The sequence below is a fragment of the Lithobates pipiens genome, unplaced genomic scaffold, assembly GCF_037356315.1.
Source record: "Lithobates pipiens isolate NorthernLeopardFrog02 unplaced genomic scaffold, aLitPip1_a1.2 Scaffold_35, whole genome shotgun sequence".
NCBI lineage: Eukaryota > Metazoa > Chordata > Amphibia > Anura > Ranidae > Lithobates > Lithobates pipiens.
The window spans coordinates 1,983,250-1,999,446 of NW_027507811.1; the positions used below are offsets into that span (position 1 = coordinate 1,983,250).

Consider the following 16,197-nt stretch of genomic DNA (forward strand, 5'->3'; position numbering starts at 1 on the left):
CAAGTGTTGACTCACCTTGACGATTCAGTTTCTGCACAGGACGAGCTTGAATGGAGAAATGCGCCTGTCCAACGGCCGGATAAGGGTATGGGAGATGGAGAAGTCGGCTCGTCTACCCAGCCACAGTAAAATTGGATTTAATTGACTTTTAATTGGAGGATGTAACATTTACTGAACTTTCAACTGAAGTGCTGACAACAGGGCAGAGCTCTGCTAGCCTCTGCCCAGCATCGGTAACATCTTCTGGGTTCTAGGGACAGGAGATGGTGAACCTCTGACATCAGTTCCAGAGGTTGGGGGTTTAATAGACTTTTCTGCAGAGGAGGAACAACCCAGTGAACCTCCAGCAGAAGCACTGGCAGTAGAGCAGAGTACTACAGACCTCTGCCCCACACCTATGGCAGTTCTGGAGGCCCAGGGTGAGAAGATGGTGGTTCTTCTTTCCCAGTGGAAGTCAGAGTTGCAGGGAGGGGAAAGAAACCATTCACCTTCCCCAGCGGCAGATCCATAGTTTAGGAGAGGAGGTGGTTGTCCTTCTTCCCAAACAGTCAGCAAGAGCCAAGTAAACTGTCTTTCCTCCCCAGCAAGGACTGGGCATCTGGGAGACAGTGACAGAGAAAGGTCCTCCCAGCAGCCAGATGAGGGTACTGGGGCTGGCTCATCACCCCAACGGCACCTACACAGTTTGAGAGAGAAGGTGATGATCACTCCTTAGCAGCAGATTAGGATGAAGGGGGAGAAGAGAGAGGAGGTTGTCGTTCTCCCTCCCCAACAGCAGAGCAAAATAAGTCGTCCTCTCCCCAGTGGCAGATACACAGTTTGGGAGAGAATGTAGTCATCCATCCTCCCCATCAGCAGATCCAGTCTAGCAGAGGAGAAAGTCAGCCTCCCTCCCCCACAGTTAGCTGGAGCGGATAATGTGAGGTTCTCAGCTGAAGCACTAAGAGGGCAGAGCGCCGCTGGCCACTGCCCTTAAAGCGGGAGTCCGGCGGGACTCCGCGTTTTTTTTTTTTTTTTAAAAGCCAGCAGCTACAAATACTGCAGCTGCTGACTTTTAAAATAGTGACACTTACCTGTCCAGCGCGCCCGCGATGTCGGCACCCGAAGCCGATCTCTAGATCGTCTCTCGGGTGCTGCCGCCGCCATCTTGGGTATGGGAATCAGGAAATGGAGCCTTTCGGCTTCATTTCCTGGTTCCCTACTGCGCATGCGCGAGTGGCGCTGAGCAATAAGGACGGTCCCCGCTGCCTCTGGGATCTGTGTGTTTCCCAGCAGGCGGCGGGCACTTGCGGAAAGGGGCGTAATCTACGCCCCTTTCCGCAGAGAGCTATCCCGGAAGTGGGTGCAGGTACCTGTACTGTACAGGTATCTGCACCCCCCTTCCCCACTGAAAGGTGCCAATTGTGGCGCCGGAGGGGGGGAGGGTTCCGATGAGCGGAAGGTCCACTTTAGGGTGGACCTCCGCTTTACAAAAGATAGATTTCCGGTGGCAGTGGATGGGACTGCGGTCTCCCCTGACACAACCCCAGAAAAAGGTCTGGCATCGGGATAGGGAGATATCAGCCTTTGCGCTGCAAGCACTGGGGGATTTTCAAATAGCAAAAGTGGATGAGACTATGGTCTCCACCTGTATACCCCAGGGATCCTGGGCAGTTGGCCCAAACTCCCAACAGCATGACAGATTAAGCCCATTCACCCTGTCTTCTCTCCAGCGGCTGAAAGAACTCCAGGAAGAAGGACCAGTCCGCATGTCTTCCTAGCACCGGGTGTGTTCTATGAGTGAGGCAGAGGTTGGCTGGGTGAGTAATGCTCTGTTTGGGGTACGGTGTGGGTATGGGCATTGGGGGACTGTAACTACAGACTCATTTCAAAGTCAACCTGTCTGGGTTCTCCTCCCATGTTAGCCCCCTGCCGAAAGGGGAGATATGTGACGGGACTCAGCTTACCGTAGAGAGGTTGGGGAAACTCATTGTTCAGCTCCCCAGGCCCCTCTTATGTGTAAGGCACCCTGTGTATATTAGGGGCACAGGGTGACCGAGAAAATTATGGACAACTACTTAATAGATGAGAGCGTGGTTTGGATTACTTCAAATGGGGCAGAATATTTATCAACAATTTCCCTCAAGAAATATATGAAGAGGAATTAATTCCACCTTTTCAGACTGAGAGACACATGGCAGATGTTACTATAATCAGCAAGGCATCTGGTGGTGGTGGTCTCCTGCTATTGTCGATTTATTAAGGTATTATGTGTTCTCTGCTATGCATGTCTGTCCCATGGTTAATTGGGTCCCTTAATTAATCACAACATTGTCTGGGTGGGCACTGAGTCACCGAGGCTGATTTAAAGTGGAGCTTCCGCTCATTGGAACCCTCCCCCCCTCCGGCGACACAATTGGCACCTTTCAGGGGGGAGGGGGGTGCAGGTACCTGTACAGTACAGGTATCTGCACCCACTTCCGGCGTAGATTCTGCAGAAGGTACGCCCCTTTCCGCAGAATCTACGCCCCTTTCCGAAGGTCCCCCGCTGCCTGCTGGGAAACACACGGATCCCAGAGACAGCGGGGACCATCCTTATTGCGCAGCGCGACTCGCGCATGCGCAGTAGGGAACCCGGGAAATGAAGCCGCAAGGCTCCACTTCCTGTTTCCCATAGCCAAGATGGCGGCGGCAGCACCCGAGAGACGATCGAGAGATCGGCTTCGGGTGCCGACATCGCGGGCGCACTGGGCGGGTAAGTGTCCTTATTTTAAAAGTCAGCAGCTGCAGTATTTGTAGCTGCTGGCTTTTAAAAAAAAAAAAAAAAAAAAAAAACGGCAGAACTCCCTTTAAGCTTTAAGTGACTAGTTAATTAGCTCATGCTAATTATGTTTCTGGTTACAGTTTGTATTGTTCAGGTAATATGATCTGGAGGGGACTGTTCTCCCGTGGTGTATAAAAGTATGTGTCTGAGTTTCAATAAACAGTTCCAGTTTTCATACAAGCCATTTGTCGGCTAGTCTAGTATGCTGCGGCTATAATATCTGGTTTCTATGTCCATACTGAAAGAAGCTGTATATTGACGGAAGTTGGGTGCTGGGACGGTTCCGTGACATACCTTAATCAGGAAAAAAAATAACGAAATACCACATTATGGCCACTAGAAGGAGCTGATGATCATAAAAAAATTGAGTGTTAATTCAAACATTGCCAACATGCATAACCATTGGGGGAACGCGTGTCACAGTTGTCCAAATTTTTTTTTCTTTTTAGAAACCGACCTATAAGTATTTGTGAAAGGTTTCACCACACAATGTACTCAGGAAATTAAATCCATTTTTATTTTAAAAGGCCTAGAGGACCGCCTTTTAAGTGGTGGGGTTAACGTGTTTCAACCTGGAAGACGATTTCAGAAAACAGACGTCTTTCTTGCAAGAGTTTACACCACAAAATCTACTCAGCCAATGAGAGGCAATGACTCAATTTTTATTTTAAAAGGCCTAGAGGACCGCCCTTTTAAGTGATGGGGTTAACGTAGCCTCTCTCAACCTTTTCAACACAGAGGAACCCTTGAAATAGTTCTCTAGTCTCTGGGAACCCCCTGCTAAAAATTTGAAATCTACAACTCATGATACATTGGTGTGATGGTCAGTGGGAAGAATGGTCCTTACACTTGTGGTCATTGGGAAGAATTACCTCCTTACAGATAGTTAAAAAGATCAATGGTGTGAGTGGGAACTTATCTGAGAGGCAGAAATTGCCCAATGCTGAAGGAATCCCTACAACCTCTGGAGGAACCCTGGTTGAGAATCACTGAGTTAACGCGTTTCGTCCTGGAAGACGACTTGAGAAAACAGACCTCTTGCAAGAGTTTTCACCACAAAAATGTGCTCAGCCAATGAGAAGTAATGACTCCATTTTTATTTTGCTATCAATGGCCAACACGGTACAACACTTCATCCATGTCTTTGGTGATCTCTGATCTCCTTATCAACTGTTTCTTCCATGATGAAGATCAGCCATGGAGTATATCTGAGGTGTATATCAGGGGGTGCTTCTTCCCCACATGTCCAGCAACATTCATATACAAGACATTTCCCGCACTCACTAATACACCTCCAGGGTTGTGTGGGACCCCCTGATGTACGGGAAGACAGGACTTCCGTGAGGAACAATTCCCTCATAAAAAACTAGAACGTGACTTCTCACCCATGTGCAATCTCTGATGTTTGTAAAGACTGGACTTCACTGAAAAACATTTCCCACACTCAGGACAGGAATACGGCTTTTCCCCCGTGTGTAATCTCTGATGTAAGTAAAGACTGGACTTTGCTGAAAAACTTTTCCCACACTCAGGACAGGAATACGGCTTCTCTCCCGTGTGAGTCCTCTGATGTTTGCAAAGACTGGACTTCTCTGAAAAACATTTCCCGCATTCAGAACAGGAAAAAGGCTTCTCCCCCGTGTGCAATCTCTGATGTGTGTAAAGAGTGGACTTTAGTGAAAAACATTTCCCGCACTCGGGACAGGAATGTGGCTTCTCCCCCGTGTGAGACCTCAGATGTGTGAAAAGATCGGCCTTCACTGAAAAACATTTGCCGCACTCAACACAAGAATGTGGCTTCTCCCCTGTGTGAGACCTTTGGTGTCTGCTGAGAATGGATTTCTTTGTAAAACATTTCCCACACTCAGAACAAGAAAAAGGCTTTTCCCCCGTGTGAGTCCATTGATGTGTGAGAAGCTCAGCTTTTTTTATAAAACATTTCCCACACTCAGAACAGGAATATGGCTTCTCCCCCGTGTGCAGTCGCTGATGAGTGTGAAGATTGGACTTATCTGAAAAACATTTCCCACACTCAGGACAGGAAAACGGCTTCTCACCCGTGTGACACCTCTGATGTATGGAAAGAGAGGACTTCTTGGAAAAACATTTCCCACACTCAGTACAGGAAAACCTCTTATATGTAGGAAGGACGGCACCGTCCCGCACAGGCTGAGGTTCCTCGGGATAAGAGGAATACAATGGTCCGGCACCGTCCCGCACAGTCTGAGGTTCCTCAGGATAAGAGGAATACGATGGTCCGGCACCGTCCCGCACAGTCTGAGGTTCCTCGGGATAAGAGGAATACGATGGTCCGGCACCGTCCCGCACAGTCTGAGGTTCCTCGGGATAAGAGGAATACGATGGTCCGGCACCGTCCCGCACAGTCTGAGGTTCCTCGGGATAAGAGGAATACGATGGTCCGGCACCGTCCCGCACAGTCTGAGGTTCCTCGGGATAAGAGGAATACGATGGTCCGGCACCGTCCCGCACAGTCTGAGGTTCCTCAGGATAAGAGGAATACGATGGTCCGGCACCGTCCCGCACAGTCTGAGGTTCCTCGGGATAAGAGGAATACGATGGTCCGGCACCGTCCCGCACAGTCTGAGGTTCCTCGGGATAAGAGGAATACGATGGTCCGGCACCGTCCCGCACAGTCTGAGGTTCCTCGGGATAAGAGGAATACGATGGTCCGGCACCGTCCCGCACAGTCTGAGGTTCCTCAGGATAAGAGGAATACGATGGTCCGGCACCGTCTTGCACAGTCTGAGGTTCCTCAGGATAAGAGGAATACGATGGTCCATCTACACTGTGTGGTGCCGGATGGACATTTGAGGTAGTCGGGTTTTCTCCTGGACTATACTGTGTGATGTCCTCATCTTCTACTTTACAGTCTGGAGACAAAGTGAGACAATCCTCTGAGGTTTTCCTCATCTCCCGTCCATCTACTAAAATAGAAATACAAAGATTATTACTAGACATGAGCTGATTGGTTCCCCTAACCAACCAAGATGAAGACTGGACTGATCCTGAAGACCCCCATCATTGGGTTATTGGCTCCTCCCTCATTATCACTTTCTGTTTAAGGGTCCAAAGTTTGAGGATGTTATCACATTATTATCACCATGTAAAAGTCTGTCCTCCAATCACATCATCCGATATAAAATGTCCAGCTGGTAGGAAATGGGTGTGACAAAAGAGAATACATATTATGTGTATATATAGCAGTGAGTGGAGGGAAGAGAGGAGAAGTGAGACCTTTGTGACCCCCGTAGTTCCGCCACTGATGTCAGTAGATTTTGATTTTTGTTAATTTATTATTTTTTTTACTATTTTATTATTATTAATTTTTTTAATTTAGGAGCCCCATTGGGGGGCTCTGGTGAGATATCTGGGGTCTAAACAGACCTCTGATGTTCCACCTTTGAGACAGAGGAAAGAGACTGAGGACACAGCCCTCCAATCTCCATCCCTGAAGCCTCAGCTGCACACAATGAATGGACATGGCACTGATTACTGACTCTGTCCATTCATAAAAGGAAGGGGCCAGTAAATTACATATTTACCCACCCCTTCCCTGCTTTCCATCCTAAAAAGCATCCTCAGCAGGAGGGTGAAGGGAGTGGGGGAAGCAGAGTGCACAAGGGCCTGGGGGCAGCAGGACCTGGATGAGAGGGGTGGCAGGGGTGACATATAGCAGAACCAACCCCTCCCCCCCCCCCCCCCCCCACATTTTTCTCCTGCAGCTGCTGAATGCCTGCTGGAAGGAGAGGAGGAGAAACCGGCTTTCAGCGGCTGCAGGAGGAAAACGAAAGGGATCAGTTCCTCTATATGTGGCCCCTACTGCCCCTCCCATCCAGATGTACAGAGACGCCGCACGGGCCGCCTGAAGCATGGGGCCGGGTCACATCTGCAACCGCTGTAGTTACGCCCCTGAATCAGCCATAACTTTATAATCACCCACCTAATATTAAGTGGGTCCCCCTTTTGCCACCAGAACAGCCCTGACCCGTCAAGGTATTATTATACACGATTTATATAGCGCCAACAGTTTACGCAGTGCTTTACAATGTAGAGGGGGGTGGCACAATTACAGTTCAATTCACAAGGGACAGGAGGACCCGGCTCGTAGAGCTTACATTCTAAAAGGGAGGGGGTGGTGGTACAAAAGGTAATAGATGCGGGGAATGATTTGATGGGGGTGGCTCGGGGACAGTTGTTAGGTGGGGGTGGGATCGGCTTCCCTGAATAAGTGAGTTTTCAGGGATTTCCTGAAGGTGGACAGGTTAGGAACTGATCGGACAGACTGGGGCAGGGAGTTCCAGAGGATGGGAGAGGCTCTGGAGAAGTCCTGAAGGCGAGCATGAGAGGAGGTAACAAGGGAGCTGGAGAGCAGGAGATCCTGAGGGGATGATTTCTGCAGATGAGGTTGGTGATGTAGATGGGGGGGGGGGGAGAGGATGATTTGGGCGATATCTGCAGATGAGGTTGGTGATGTAGATGGGGAGATGTTGTGGATGGCTTTGTATGTTATGGTTAGCATTTTGAATTTTATATGGTGGGGGAGGGGAAGCCAGTGAAGGGATTGGCAGAGAGGGGCGGCAGTCACGGATCGATTAGTGAGGTGTATTAGTCTAGCAGCAGCATTCATAATAGACTGAAGGGGGGAGGGGCCTGTGTAAGGGTCGCCAATAAGGAGAGAGTTGCCGTAGTCGGGAAATAATCGCGGAGTGAATGAGTTGCTTTGTGGTGTCATTAGTCGGGAAGGTGGAATTCTGGAGATGTTGTGGAGGGGAAGGCGGCAGGATTTAGCCAGTGATTGGATGTGGGGAGAAGGAGAGATCAGAGTCAAGGATTACACCCAGGACCCCGCCATGTGTGGAGGGACCAATGGTTGTGTTGTTGATATTAATGGTGAAGTCATGGTGGGAGGGGGGGCGGGGAGGAGGAAATATAAGAAGCTCATATTTAGAAAGATTGAGTTGGAGGAAGTGGTGTGACCTCCATACTGAGATGTCATTCAGTAAGTTTGAGATCTGTGAGGAGATGGAGGGGGGTGAGGTGAGGAGACGGAGGGGGTGAGTTGAGGAGATGGAGGGGGTGAGTTGAGGAGATGGAGGGGGGTGAGGTGAGGAGATGGAGGGGGTGAGTTGAGGAGATGGAGGGGGTGAGTTGAGGAGATGGAGGGGGTGAGTTGAGGAGTGGGGAGATAGATCTGGGTGTCGTCGGCTTAGAGGTGGTATTGGAAGCCAAGGGAGGTTATGAACTGGCCCAGGGAAGAGGTATAGAGTGAGAATAGGAGGGGCCCAAGGACAGAGCCTTGGGGTACCCCAACAGAGAGAGGAGTGGAGGAGATGGAGTTGTAAGTGACACTGAGATAGGTAGGAGGAGAACCAGGATAGAGCAGAATTGCAGAGGCCAAGGGAGTGGAGTTTGCTGAGGAGGAGCAGGTGGTCAACTGTGTTGAATGCAGCAGAGAGGTCTAAGAGTATGGAGGATGGGGTATGGAGGATGGGGTATGGAGTATGGAGTATGGAGGATGGAGTATGGAGTATGGAGTATGGGGGATGGTGTATGGAGTATGGAGTATGGGGGATGGGGGATGGAGTATGGAGTATGGAGTATGGGGGATGGAGTATGGGGGATGGAGTATGGAGTATGGAGTATGGGGGATGGTGTATGGAGTATGGAGTATGGGGGATGGGGGATGGAGTATGGAGTATGGGGGATGGAGTATGGAGGATGGGGTATGGAGGATGGGGTATGGGGTATGGAGTATGGAGTATGGGGGATGGTGTATGGAGTATGGAGTATGGGGGATGGGGTATGGAGTATGGAGTAGTGGCCGTTGGTTTTAGCAGTTAGTAGGTGATTGGTGAGTTTTAGGAGGGCAGTTTCAGTGGAATGTTGTGGGCGGAAGCCGGACTGTAGGGGGTGGGGAAGGTTGTTGTCCATGACGTAGCGACTCATTCGGTCATGCACAAGGCGTTCGATGAGCTTGGAGGCAAACGGGAGCAAAGTTAGGGAGCAAAGTTAGGGAGTTTAGGATAGAGGGGGAAGGTGGTTGGAGTGATTGTGAGGGGGGCCATGGAAAGGAGTTTAATCAACTTCATCGGTGGTAACTGGGCGGAAGGAGGAGAGTATTGAGCGTTGGTGTTGGACCCGATGTGTTGGGTGGGGGAGGAAGTTGAATGCTGGATATCTTCTAGTAAATTGTGTCGATTTTGCATTTGAAATGGTTGGCAATCTGTTGAGCGGTAAGCAAGTTGGTGTATGGGGGCAGTGGGGGAGGGGGGGGGGGGTCGGTAAGCAAGTTGGTGGCTGGGGGCAGTGGGGGGGTGAAGTAAGGAATTAAGGGTAGAAAAGAGTTGACGAGGTTTGGATGAGAGGGTTTTGATGAGTCCTCTAGACATGATATGGGGGTCATTAAGCTCATGTGGTAGATGTGCTTTTTTTTTTAGCGAGTCGTGTCACTTCAAAGTGCAGAGTAGGGATGTGGCATCCCACCTTTATTTAAAAAGAAAAAAAAAAAAAAACTTCACACACAGCAATTTTTCCCCTCGCAAGGGTTCTTCTCCAGGAAAAACACAGGAACTGAAAATAGCAAGCCACCCGTCTACGGGTCGATGGCACCACCTCTGCTCATCACTCTGGTCTGGCTCACTCAGCTTTGATTATGTTATCTTGCTGCCTGGACCCACTCATGGCCTTTAGATGGGGTTCTCCAGCCCCCCTCCGCCAGCGTGATTACTCTTCCAGACTCCCTCCAGCTTCCTGGACTTGCCAGCCACCTCAGCTTTCTCAGCCTCCTTGACCTCTCTCTCTCAGCCTCCGAGGCCCGCGTAGCCATCTCAGTTTTCTCAGTCCTGTGGCAAGGAATCTCCTCCCAGCAAGGGATGCCGTATCCGACAGGAACACCCAGCTCTCATAACATGGCTTGGTCTCCAAAATGGCATAGTTGGGCAACAGTCCCGAATCGCCCCGGGACACTCCCGGGCGATTCGGGACCGTCAATCACCGCCTGTGACAGACAGCTGTGATCTGTGCATTATAATCCAGTATTCAAGACTCTCACTCACCAATGCTAGGAGTTCAGGTGGAGCTTGCCTCTCGGTGATCTCATTGGGTGAGAGATCACCTCTACATCCTGCACACACCGTCATATCTATCCTCCCTCGTTCTGCACTGTGCATTTCTTAATAGTACATTCTGCATGTAAGTCAACTCAAACTATTGCACCAGATGTTAAGGGGAAACTCTGTGGGCTCTAAAGTAAAGGAGACCTATGCGGATTCTGATGTAAAAAGGAGAAACTTGACTGTTTACATGAGACAAGTTGCAGAGGTCCCACACCGCTCCTCCCATCTCCTGAGACTGCACTCAGTGACTTGGGTCTGAGACTATACAGACATATCCCTCCACCCGGCACAACCAGCAAATAACAGAGCAAGTAACCCCGGGGGGATTGTTCTGTCAGAGGTCTTGCTAGACCTGGGCATGGGGCAGAAGACCCAAGGTACATACCCCGGGTGTCTAGATCTAGTAACATCTATGGTGAAAATGTAAATTTTTCTGCCAGCTGATCCCCAGAATCTCCATAAATCCAGTCTAGATACATAAATTGTGTCGGCAGCACAGAGAAGGAAGATTATCGGAGAGAAATCCAGGAATACAGGACGGGGAACACAGCTCAGGAAAGTGACCAGGGGATTACAGGCTGATATCACCCAGCCCCCGCCCTACTCTGGACCAATCAGTGAGCAGTATGGGTGGAGGAATGTATTTAGTGTTAATGACCCACCTGTGCTGATCTCTGTAGGAGTGTCCTCCTCTATAAATGTCCCCGTTATTCCATCCTCCTCCATAGACTGCTGATCATCCCTCACATACCTCTCTTCTTCTTCTGATTTCACCTCAAATTCTATATCCATTGGATCTCCACTCTAAACCAAGAAAATCAGAGAGAAAATATCATCTGTAAGATAGAAGATTTATTATTGTGACATCACATAGAAAGAATACATCCTCTACACAAGTCCTTGTAGAAGATGCTCCATCCCACCAACCTTGTAACAGTGGGGGATGGTGTGACCTTCCTGTGTGGAATCCCGGGAATACAGAGGACGGGGACATCTCTCTGGGGGGTTCCTGTATCTGGATGACTCCACCATGGTGTCCTGGTACAGATCTTTGTGTTCTTTTAGAGACTCCTCCATCACCCCATCCTCATCATCCTCCTCTTTTATCTCTTCCTTAACAACAATATTATAATCCCAGAGGTTTCCACTCTGAATATATAATAAAAATGACATCAATGGTAACAATGCAGATAATGTACAGATCCTAATGATACTATCAGTGATTGTTCCTCATCTACCTGATGATGGTGGGGGATGGTGTGACCTTCCTGTGTGGAATCCCGGGAATACAGAGGACGGGGACATCTCTCTGGTGGGTTCCTGGTATTTGGTGGCTCCATCATATCCTTGTGTCCTTCAGAAAACTCCTCCATCACTCCATACTCCTCATCCTCCTCTTTATACTCGTCTTTAATATCAATATTATCATCCCCGAGGTTTCCACGGGGACATCTCTCTGGTGGGTTCCTGTATCTGGATGACTCCTCCATGGTCTCCTGGTACAGATCTTTGTGTCCTTCCTCCATCACCCCATCCTCATCATCCTCCTCTTTTATCTCTTCTTTAACCTCAACTTTAGGATCTCTCAGGTTTCCACTCTGAATATATAATAAAAATGACATCAATGGTAACAATGCAGATAATGTACAGATCCTAATGATACTATCAGTGATTGTTCCTCATCTACCTGATAATGGTGGGGGATGGTGTGATCTTCCTGTGTGGAATCCCGGGAATACAGAGGACGGGGACATCTCTCTGGTGGGTTCCCATTACTGGATCCATCTGTAGGAAACACACACACTGACTGAATACATTGTTTCTATGTGTTTATCAGATGATGGGGGATCTAGGTGGAGCCTCCGTACTGCTCTCTCCTTTACAATAAAGTCTCCTCTTACCCGGTGATGTGAGGGGCGGCTGATTGGCCATCATGACGTCCTTGTAGAGATCCTTGTGTCCTTCTAAATACTCCCACTCCTCCATGGAGAAATAGACAGTGACATCCTGACACCTTATAGGAACCTGACACACACAATGATACAGTCACCATCCAGACACATCCCTTGTGTGGGACCTTCACAGACATCAGGAATAATAATTATCCTTCAATATATCTACAGAAAGCTTATAAAATACAAAAGTATGCATTATATGATTATTATTATTATTATACAGGATTTATAGAACGCCAATTGTTGACGCAGTGCTTTACAATATAAAGGGGGACTGAACAGTTACAATACAGTTCAATGCAGAAGAAGTGGGAGGGCTCATCCCATGGAGCTTACAATCTAAACGGAGGGGGAGGTGGTACAAAAGGTAATAGCTGCGGTGGGGGGTGATCTGATGGAGGTGAATCATTTACAGTTTTTAGGTAGAGGTGGGATAGGCTTCTCTGAATAAGTCATTTTTCAAGGATCGCCTAAAGGCAGACAGGGTAGGAGCTGACCGGACATACTGGGGCAGGGGGTTCCAGAGGATGGGAGGAGGTAACAAGGAATATAGAGAGCTGGAGGTCCTGGGAGGAGTGGAGGGGACGATGTCTGCAGATGAAGTTGGTGATGTAGTTGGGGGCGATGTTGTGGATGGCCTTGTATGTTGTACTTAGTATTTTGAATTTTATGCGGCGAGGTAGGGGAAGCCAGTGAAAAGATTGGTAGAGAGGGGTGGAGGACACTGAATGGAGGTCAGTGGAGGGATTGGTAGAGAGGGGTGGAGGACACTGAATGGAGGTCAGTGGAGGGATTGGTAGAGAGGGGTGGAGGACACTGAATGGAGGCCAGTGGAGGGATTGGTAGAGAGGGGTGGAGGACACTGAATGAAGGGCAGTGGAGGGATTGGTAGAGAGGGGTGGAGGACACTGAATGGAGGCCAGTGGAGGGATTGGTAGAGAGGGGTGGAGGACACTGAATGGAGGTCAGTGGAGGGATTGGTAGAGAGGGGTGGAGGACACTGAATGGAGACCAGTGGAGGGATTGGTAGAGAGGGGTGGAGGACACTGAATGGAGGTCAGTGGAGGGATTGGTAGAGAGGGGTGGAGGACACTGAATGGAGGTCAGTGGAGGGATTGGTAGAGAGGGGTGGAGGACATTGAATGGAGGTCAGTGGAGGGATTGGCAGAGAGGGGTGGAGGACACTGAATGGAGGTCAGTGGAGGGATTGGCAGAGAGGGGTGGAGGACACTGAATGGAGATCAGTGGAGGGATTGGTAGAGAGGGGTGGAGGGCACTGAATGGAGGTCAGTGGAGGGATTGGCAGAGAGGGGTGGAGGACACTGAATGGAGGTCAGTGGAGGGATTGGCAGAGAGGGGTGGAGGACACTGAATGGAGGTCAGTGGAGGGATTGGTAGAGAGGGGTGGAGGACACTGAATGGAGACCAGTGGAGGGATTGGTAGAGAGGGGTGGAGGACACTGAATGGAGGCCAGTGGAGGGATTGGTAGAGAGGGGTGGAGGACACTGAATGGAGGTCAGTGGAGGGATTGGTAGAGAGGGGTGGAGGACACTGAATGGAGGTCAGTGGAGGGATTGGTAGAGAGGGGTGGAGGACACTGAATGGAGATCAGTGGATGGATTGGTAGAGAGGGGTGGAGGACACTGAGTGGAGGTCAGTGGAGGGATTGGCAGAGAGGGGTGGAGGACACTGAATGGAGATCAGTGGAGGGATTGGTAGAGAGGGGTGGAGGACACTGAATGGAGGTCAGTGGAGGGATTGGCAGAGAGGGGTGGAGGACATTGAATGGAGACCAGTGGAGGGATTGGTAGAGAGGGGTGGAGGACACTGAATGGAGGCCAGTGGAGGGATTGGTAGAGAGGGGTGGAGGACACTGAATGGAGGCCAGTGGAGGGATTGGTAGAGAGGGGTGGAGGACACTGAATGGAGGTCAGTGGAGGGATTGGCAGAGAGGGGTGGAGGACACTGAATGGAGGTCAGTGGAGGGATTGGTAGAGAGGGGTGGAGGACACTGAATGGAGACCAGTGGAGGGATTGGTAGAGAGGGGTGGAGGACACTGAATGGAGATCAGTGGAGGGATTGGTAGAGAGGGGTGGAGGACACTGAATGGAGACCAGTGGAGGGATTGGTAGAGAGGGGTGGAGGACACTGAATGGAGATCAGTGGAGGGATTGGTAGAGAGGGGTGGAGGACAGTGAATGGAGGTCAGTGGAGGGATTGGTAGAGAGGGGTGGAGGACACTGAATGGAGGTCAGTGGAGGGATTGGTAGAGAGGGGTGGAGGACACTGAATGGAGGTCAGTGGAGGGATTGGTAGAGAGGGGTGGAGGACACTGAATGGAGACCAGTGGAGGGATTGGTAGAGAGGGGTGGAGGACACTGAATGGAGGTCAGTGGAGGGATTGGTAGAGAGGGGTGGAGGACACTGAATGGAGGTCAGTGGAGGGATTGGTAGAGAGGGGTGGAGGACACTGAATGGAGGTCAGTGGAGGGATTGGTAGAGAGGGGTGGAGGACACTGAATGGAGGCCAGTGGAGGGATTGGTAGAGAGGGGTGGAGGACACTGAATGGAGGCCAGTGGAGGGATTGGTAGAGAGGGGTGGAGGACACTGAATGGAGATCAGTGGGGGGATTGGTAGAGAGGGGTGGAGGACACTGAATGGAGGTCAGTGGAGGGATTGGTAGAGAGGGGTGGAGGACACTGAATGGAGGTCAGTGGAGGGATTGGCAGAGAGGGGTGGAGGACACTGAATGGAGGTCAGTGGAGGGATTGGTAGAGAGGGGTGGAGGACACTGAATGGAGGTCAGTGGAGGGATTGGTAGGGAGGGGTGGAGGACACTGAATGGAGACCAGTGGAGGGATTGGTAGAGAGGGGTGGAGGACACTGAATGGAGGTCAGTGGAGGGATTGGTAGGGAGGGGTGGAGGACACTGAATGGAGGTCAGTGGAGGGATTGGTAGAGAGGGGTGGAGGACACTGAATGGAGGTCAGTGGAGGGATTGGTAGAGAGGGGTGGAGGACACTGAATGGAGGTCAGTGGAGGGATTGGTAGAGAGGGTCGGCAGTCACGGATAGATTAGTGAGGTGTATTAGTCCAGCAGCATTCATAATAGACTGAAGGGGGAGGAGCCTGTGTAAGAGTCGGCCAATAAGGAGAGAGTTGCCGTAGTCGGGAAATAATCGCGGAGTGAACGAGTTGCTTTGTGGTGTCATTAGTCGGGAAGGTGGAATTCTAGAGATGTTGCGGAGGGGAAGGCGGCAGGATTTAGCCAGTGATTGGATGTGGGGAGAAGGAGAGGTCAGAGTCAAGGATTACACCCAGGACCCCGGCATGTGTGGAGGGACCAATGGTTGTGCTGTTGATATTAATGGTGAAGTCATGGGGGGAGGAGGAAATATAAGAAGCTCAGGTTTAGAAAGATTGAGTTGGAGGAAGTGGTGTGACCTCCATACTGATATGTCATTCAGTAAGTTGGAGATCTGTGAGGAGACGGAGGGGGTGAGGTGAGGAGACGGAGGGGGTGAGGTGAGGAGATGGAGGGGGTGAGGTGAGGAGATGGAGGGGGTGAGGTGAGGAGACGGAGGGGGTGAGGTGAGGAGATGGAGGGGGTGAGGTGAGGAGATGGAGGGGGTGAGGTGAGGAGACGGAGGGGGTGAGGTGAGGAGATGGAGGGGGTGAGGTGAGGAGACGGAGGGGGTGAGTTGAGGAGACGGAGGGGGTGAGTTGAGGAGACGGAGGGGGTGAGGTGAGGAGACGGAGGGGGTGAGGTGAGGAGACGGAGGGGGTGAGTTGAGGAGACGGAGGGGGTGAGGTGAGGAGACGGAGGGGGTGAGTTGAGAAGACGGAGGGGGTGAGGTGAGGAGATGGAGGGGGTGAGGTGAGGAGTGGAGAGATAGATCTGGGTATCGTCGGCATAGAGGTGGTATTGGAAGCCATGGGAGGTTATCAACTGGCCCAGGGAAGAGGTGTAGAGAGAGAATAGGAGGGGCCCAAGGACGGAGTCTTGGGGTACCCCCAACAAAGAGAGGAGCGGATGAAATGTTGTATGTCACGGAGGACAAGGGAGTGGAGTTTGTTGAGGAAGAGGACAGACATGACGGGGGGGGTTACTGGGTGTAAATAGAAAATAAGATCTTATTACCTCGTCTCGTCTCCACTTCCTCCCGACTCACCTCTCACCCGGAACTTCCTATTTATACCTGACATCACTTCCTGTCTTCCATAGAGACTTCCCGTCTGGGTAGAAGTGAGATCACCACCTTGTGGAGCTCAGAGGAACTGCAGCCCCAAGAAACATCTC

General features: G+C 50.6%; 3 protein-coding genes across 3 annotated transcripts in view; all 3 read right to left on the bottom strand.

The window, feature by feature from the left end:
• Positions 1–16,076, bottom strand: part of LOC143956051 (uncharacterized) — a 31,134-nt gene extending 15,058 nt beyond the window's left edge. The window contains exon 1 of the mRNA XM_077466180.1: positions 16,039–16,076. The gene's annotated coding sequence lies outside the window, so the exon portion shown is untranslated. The remainder of the gene's footprint in view (positions 1–16,038) is intronic.
• On the bottom strand, positions 3,879–6,494 carry LOC143955730 (uncharacterized). The gene has a single exon (XM_077465849.1). The coding sequence runs from the start codon at positions 5,780–5,782 to the stop codon at positions 4,160–4,162; it is 1,623 nt and encodes a 540-aa protein (XP_077321975.1). The 5' UTR covers positions 5,783–6,494; the 3' UTR covers positions 3,879–4,159.
• LOC143955942 (uncharacterized) lies at positions 10,777–11,811 on the bottom strand. The gene is made up of 3 exons (XM_077466068.1): positions 11,627–11,811; positions 11,178–11,537; positions 10,777–11,088 (listed from the first exon to the last, which is right to left on the bottom strand). The coding sequence occupies exons 2-3, from the start codon at positions 11,463–11,465 to the stop codon at positions 10,828–10,830; spliced, it is 549 nt and encodes a 182-aa protein (XP_077322194.1). The 5' UTR covers positions 11,466–11,537; positions 11,627–11,811; the 3' UTR covers positions 10,777–10,827.
• Positions 16,077–16,197: the final 121 nt, after the last annotated feature.

Excerpts from the sequence above, each read along its gene's own strand:
- LOC143955730 (XM_077465849.1), bottom strand. The coding sequence starts at position 5,782 with ATGTCTAGTAATAATCTTTGTATTTCTATTTTAGTAGATGGACGGGAG.
- LOC143955942 (XM_077466068.1), bottom strand. The coding sequence starts at position 11,465 with ATGGAGGAAGGACACAAAGATCTGTACCAGGAGACCATGGAGGAGTCA. Across the intron at positions 11,089-11,177 it reads CCATCCCCCACCATCATCAG|AGTGGAAACCTCTGGGATTA; the intron begins GTAGATGAGGAA and ends TTATATATTCAG.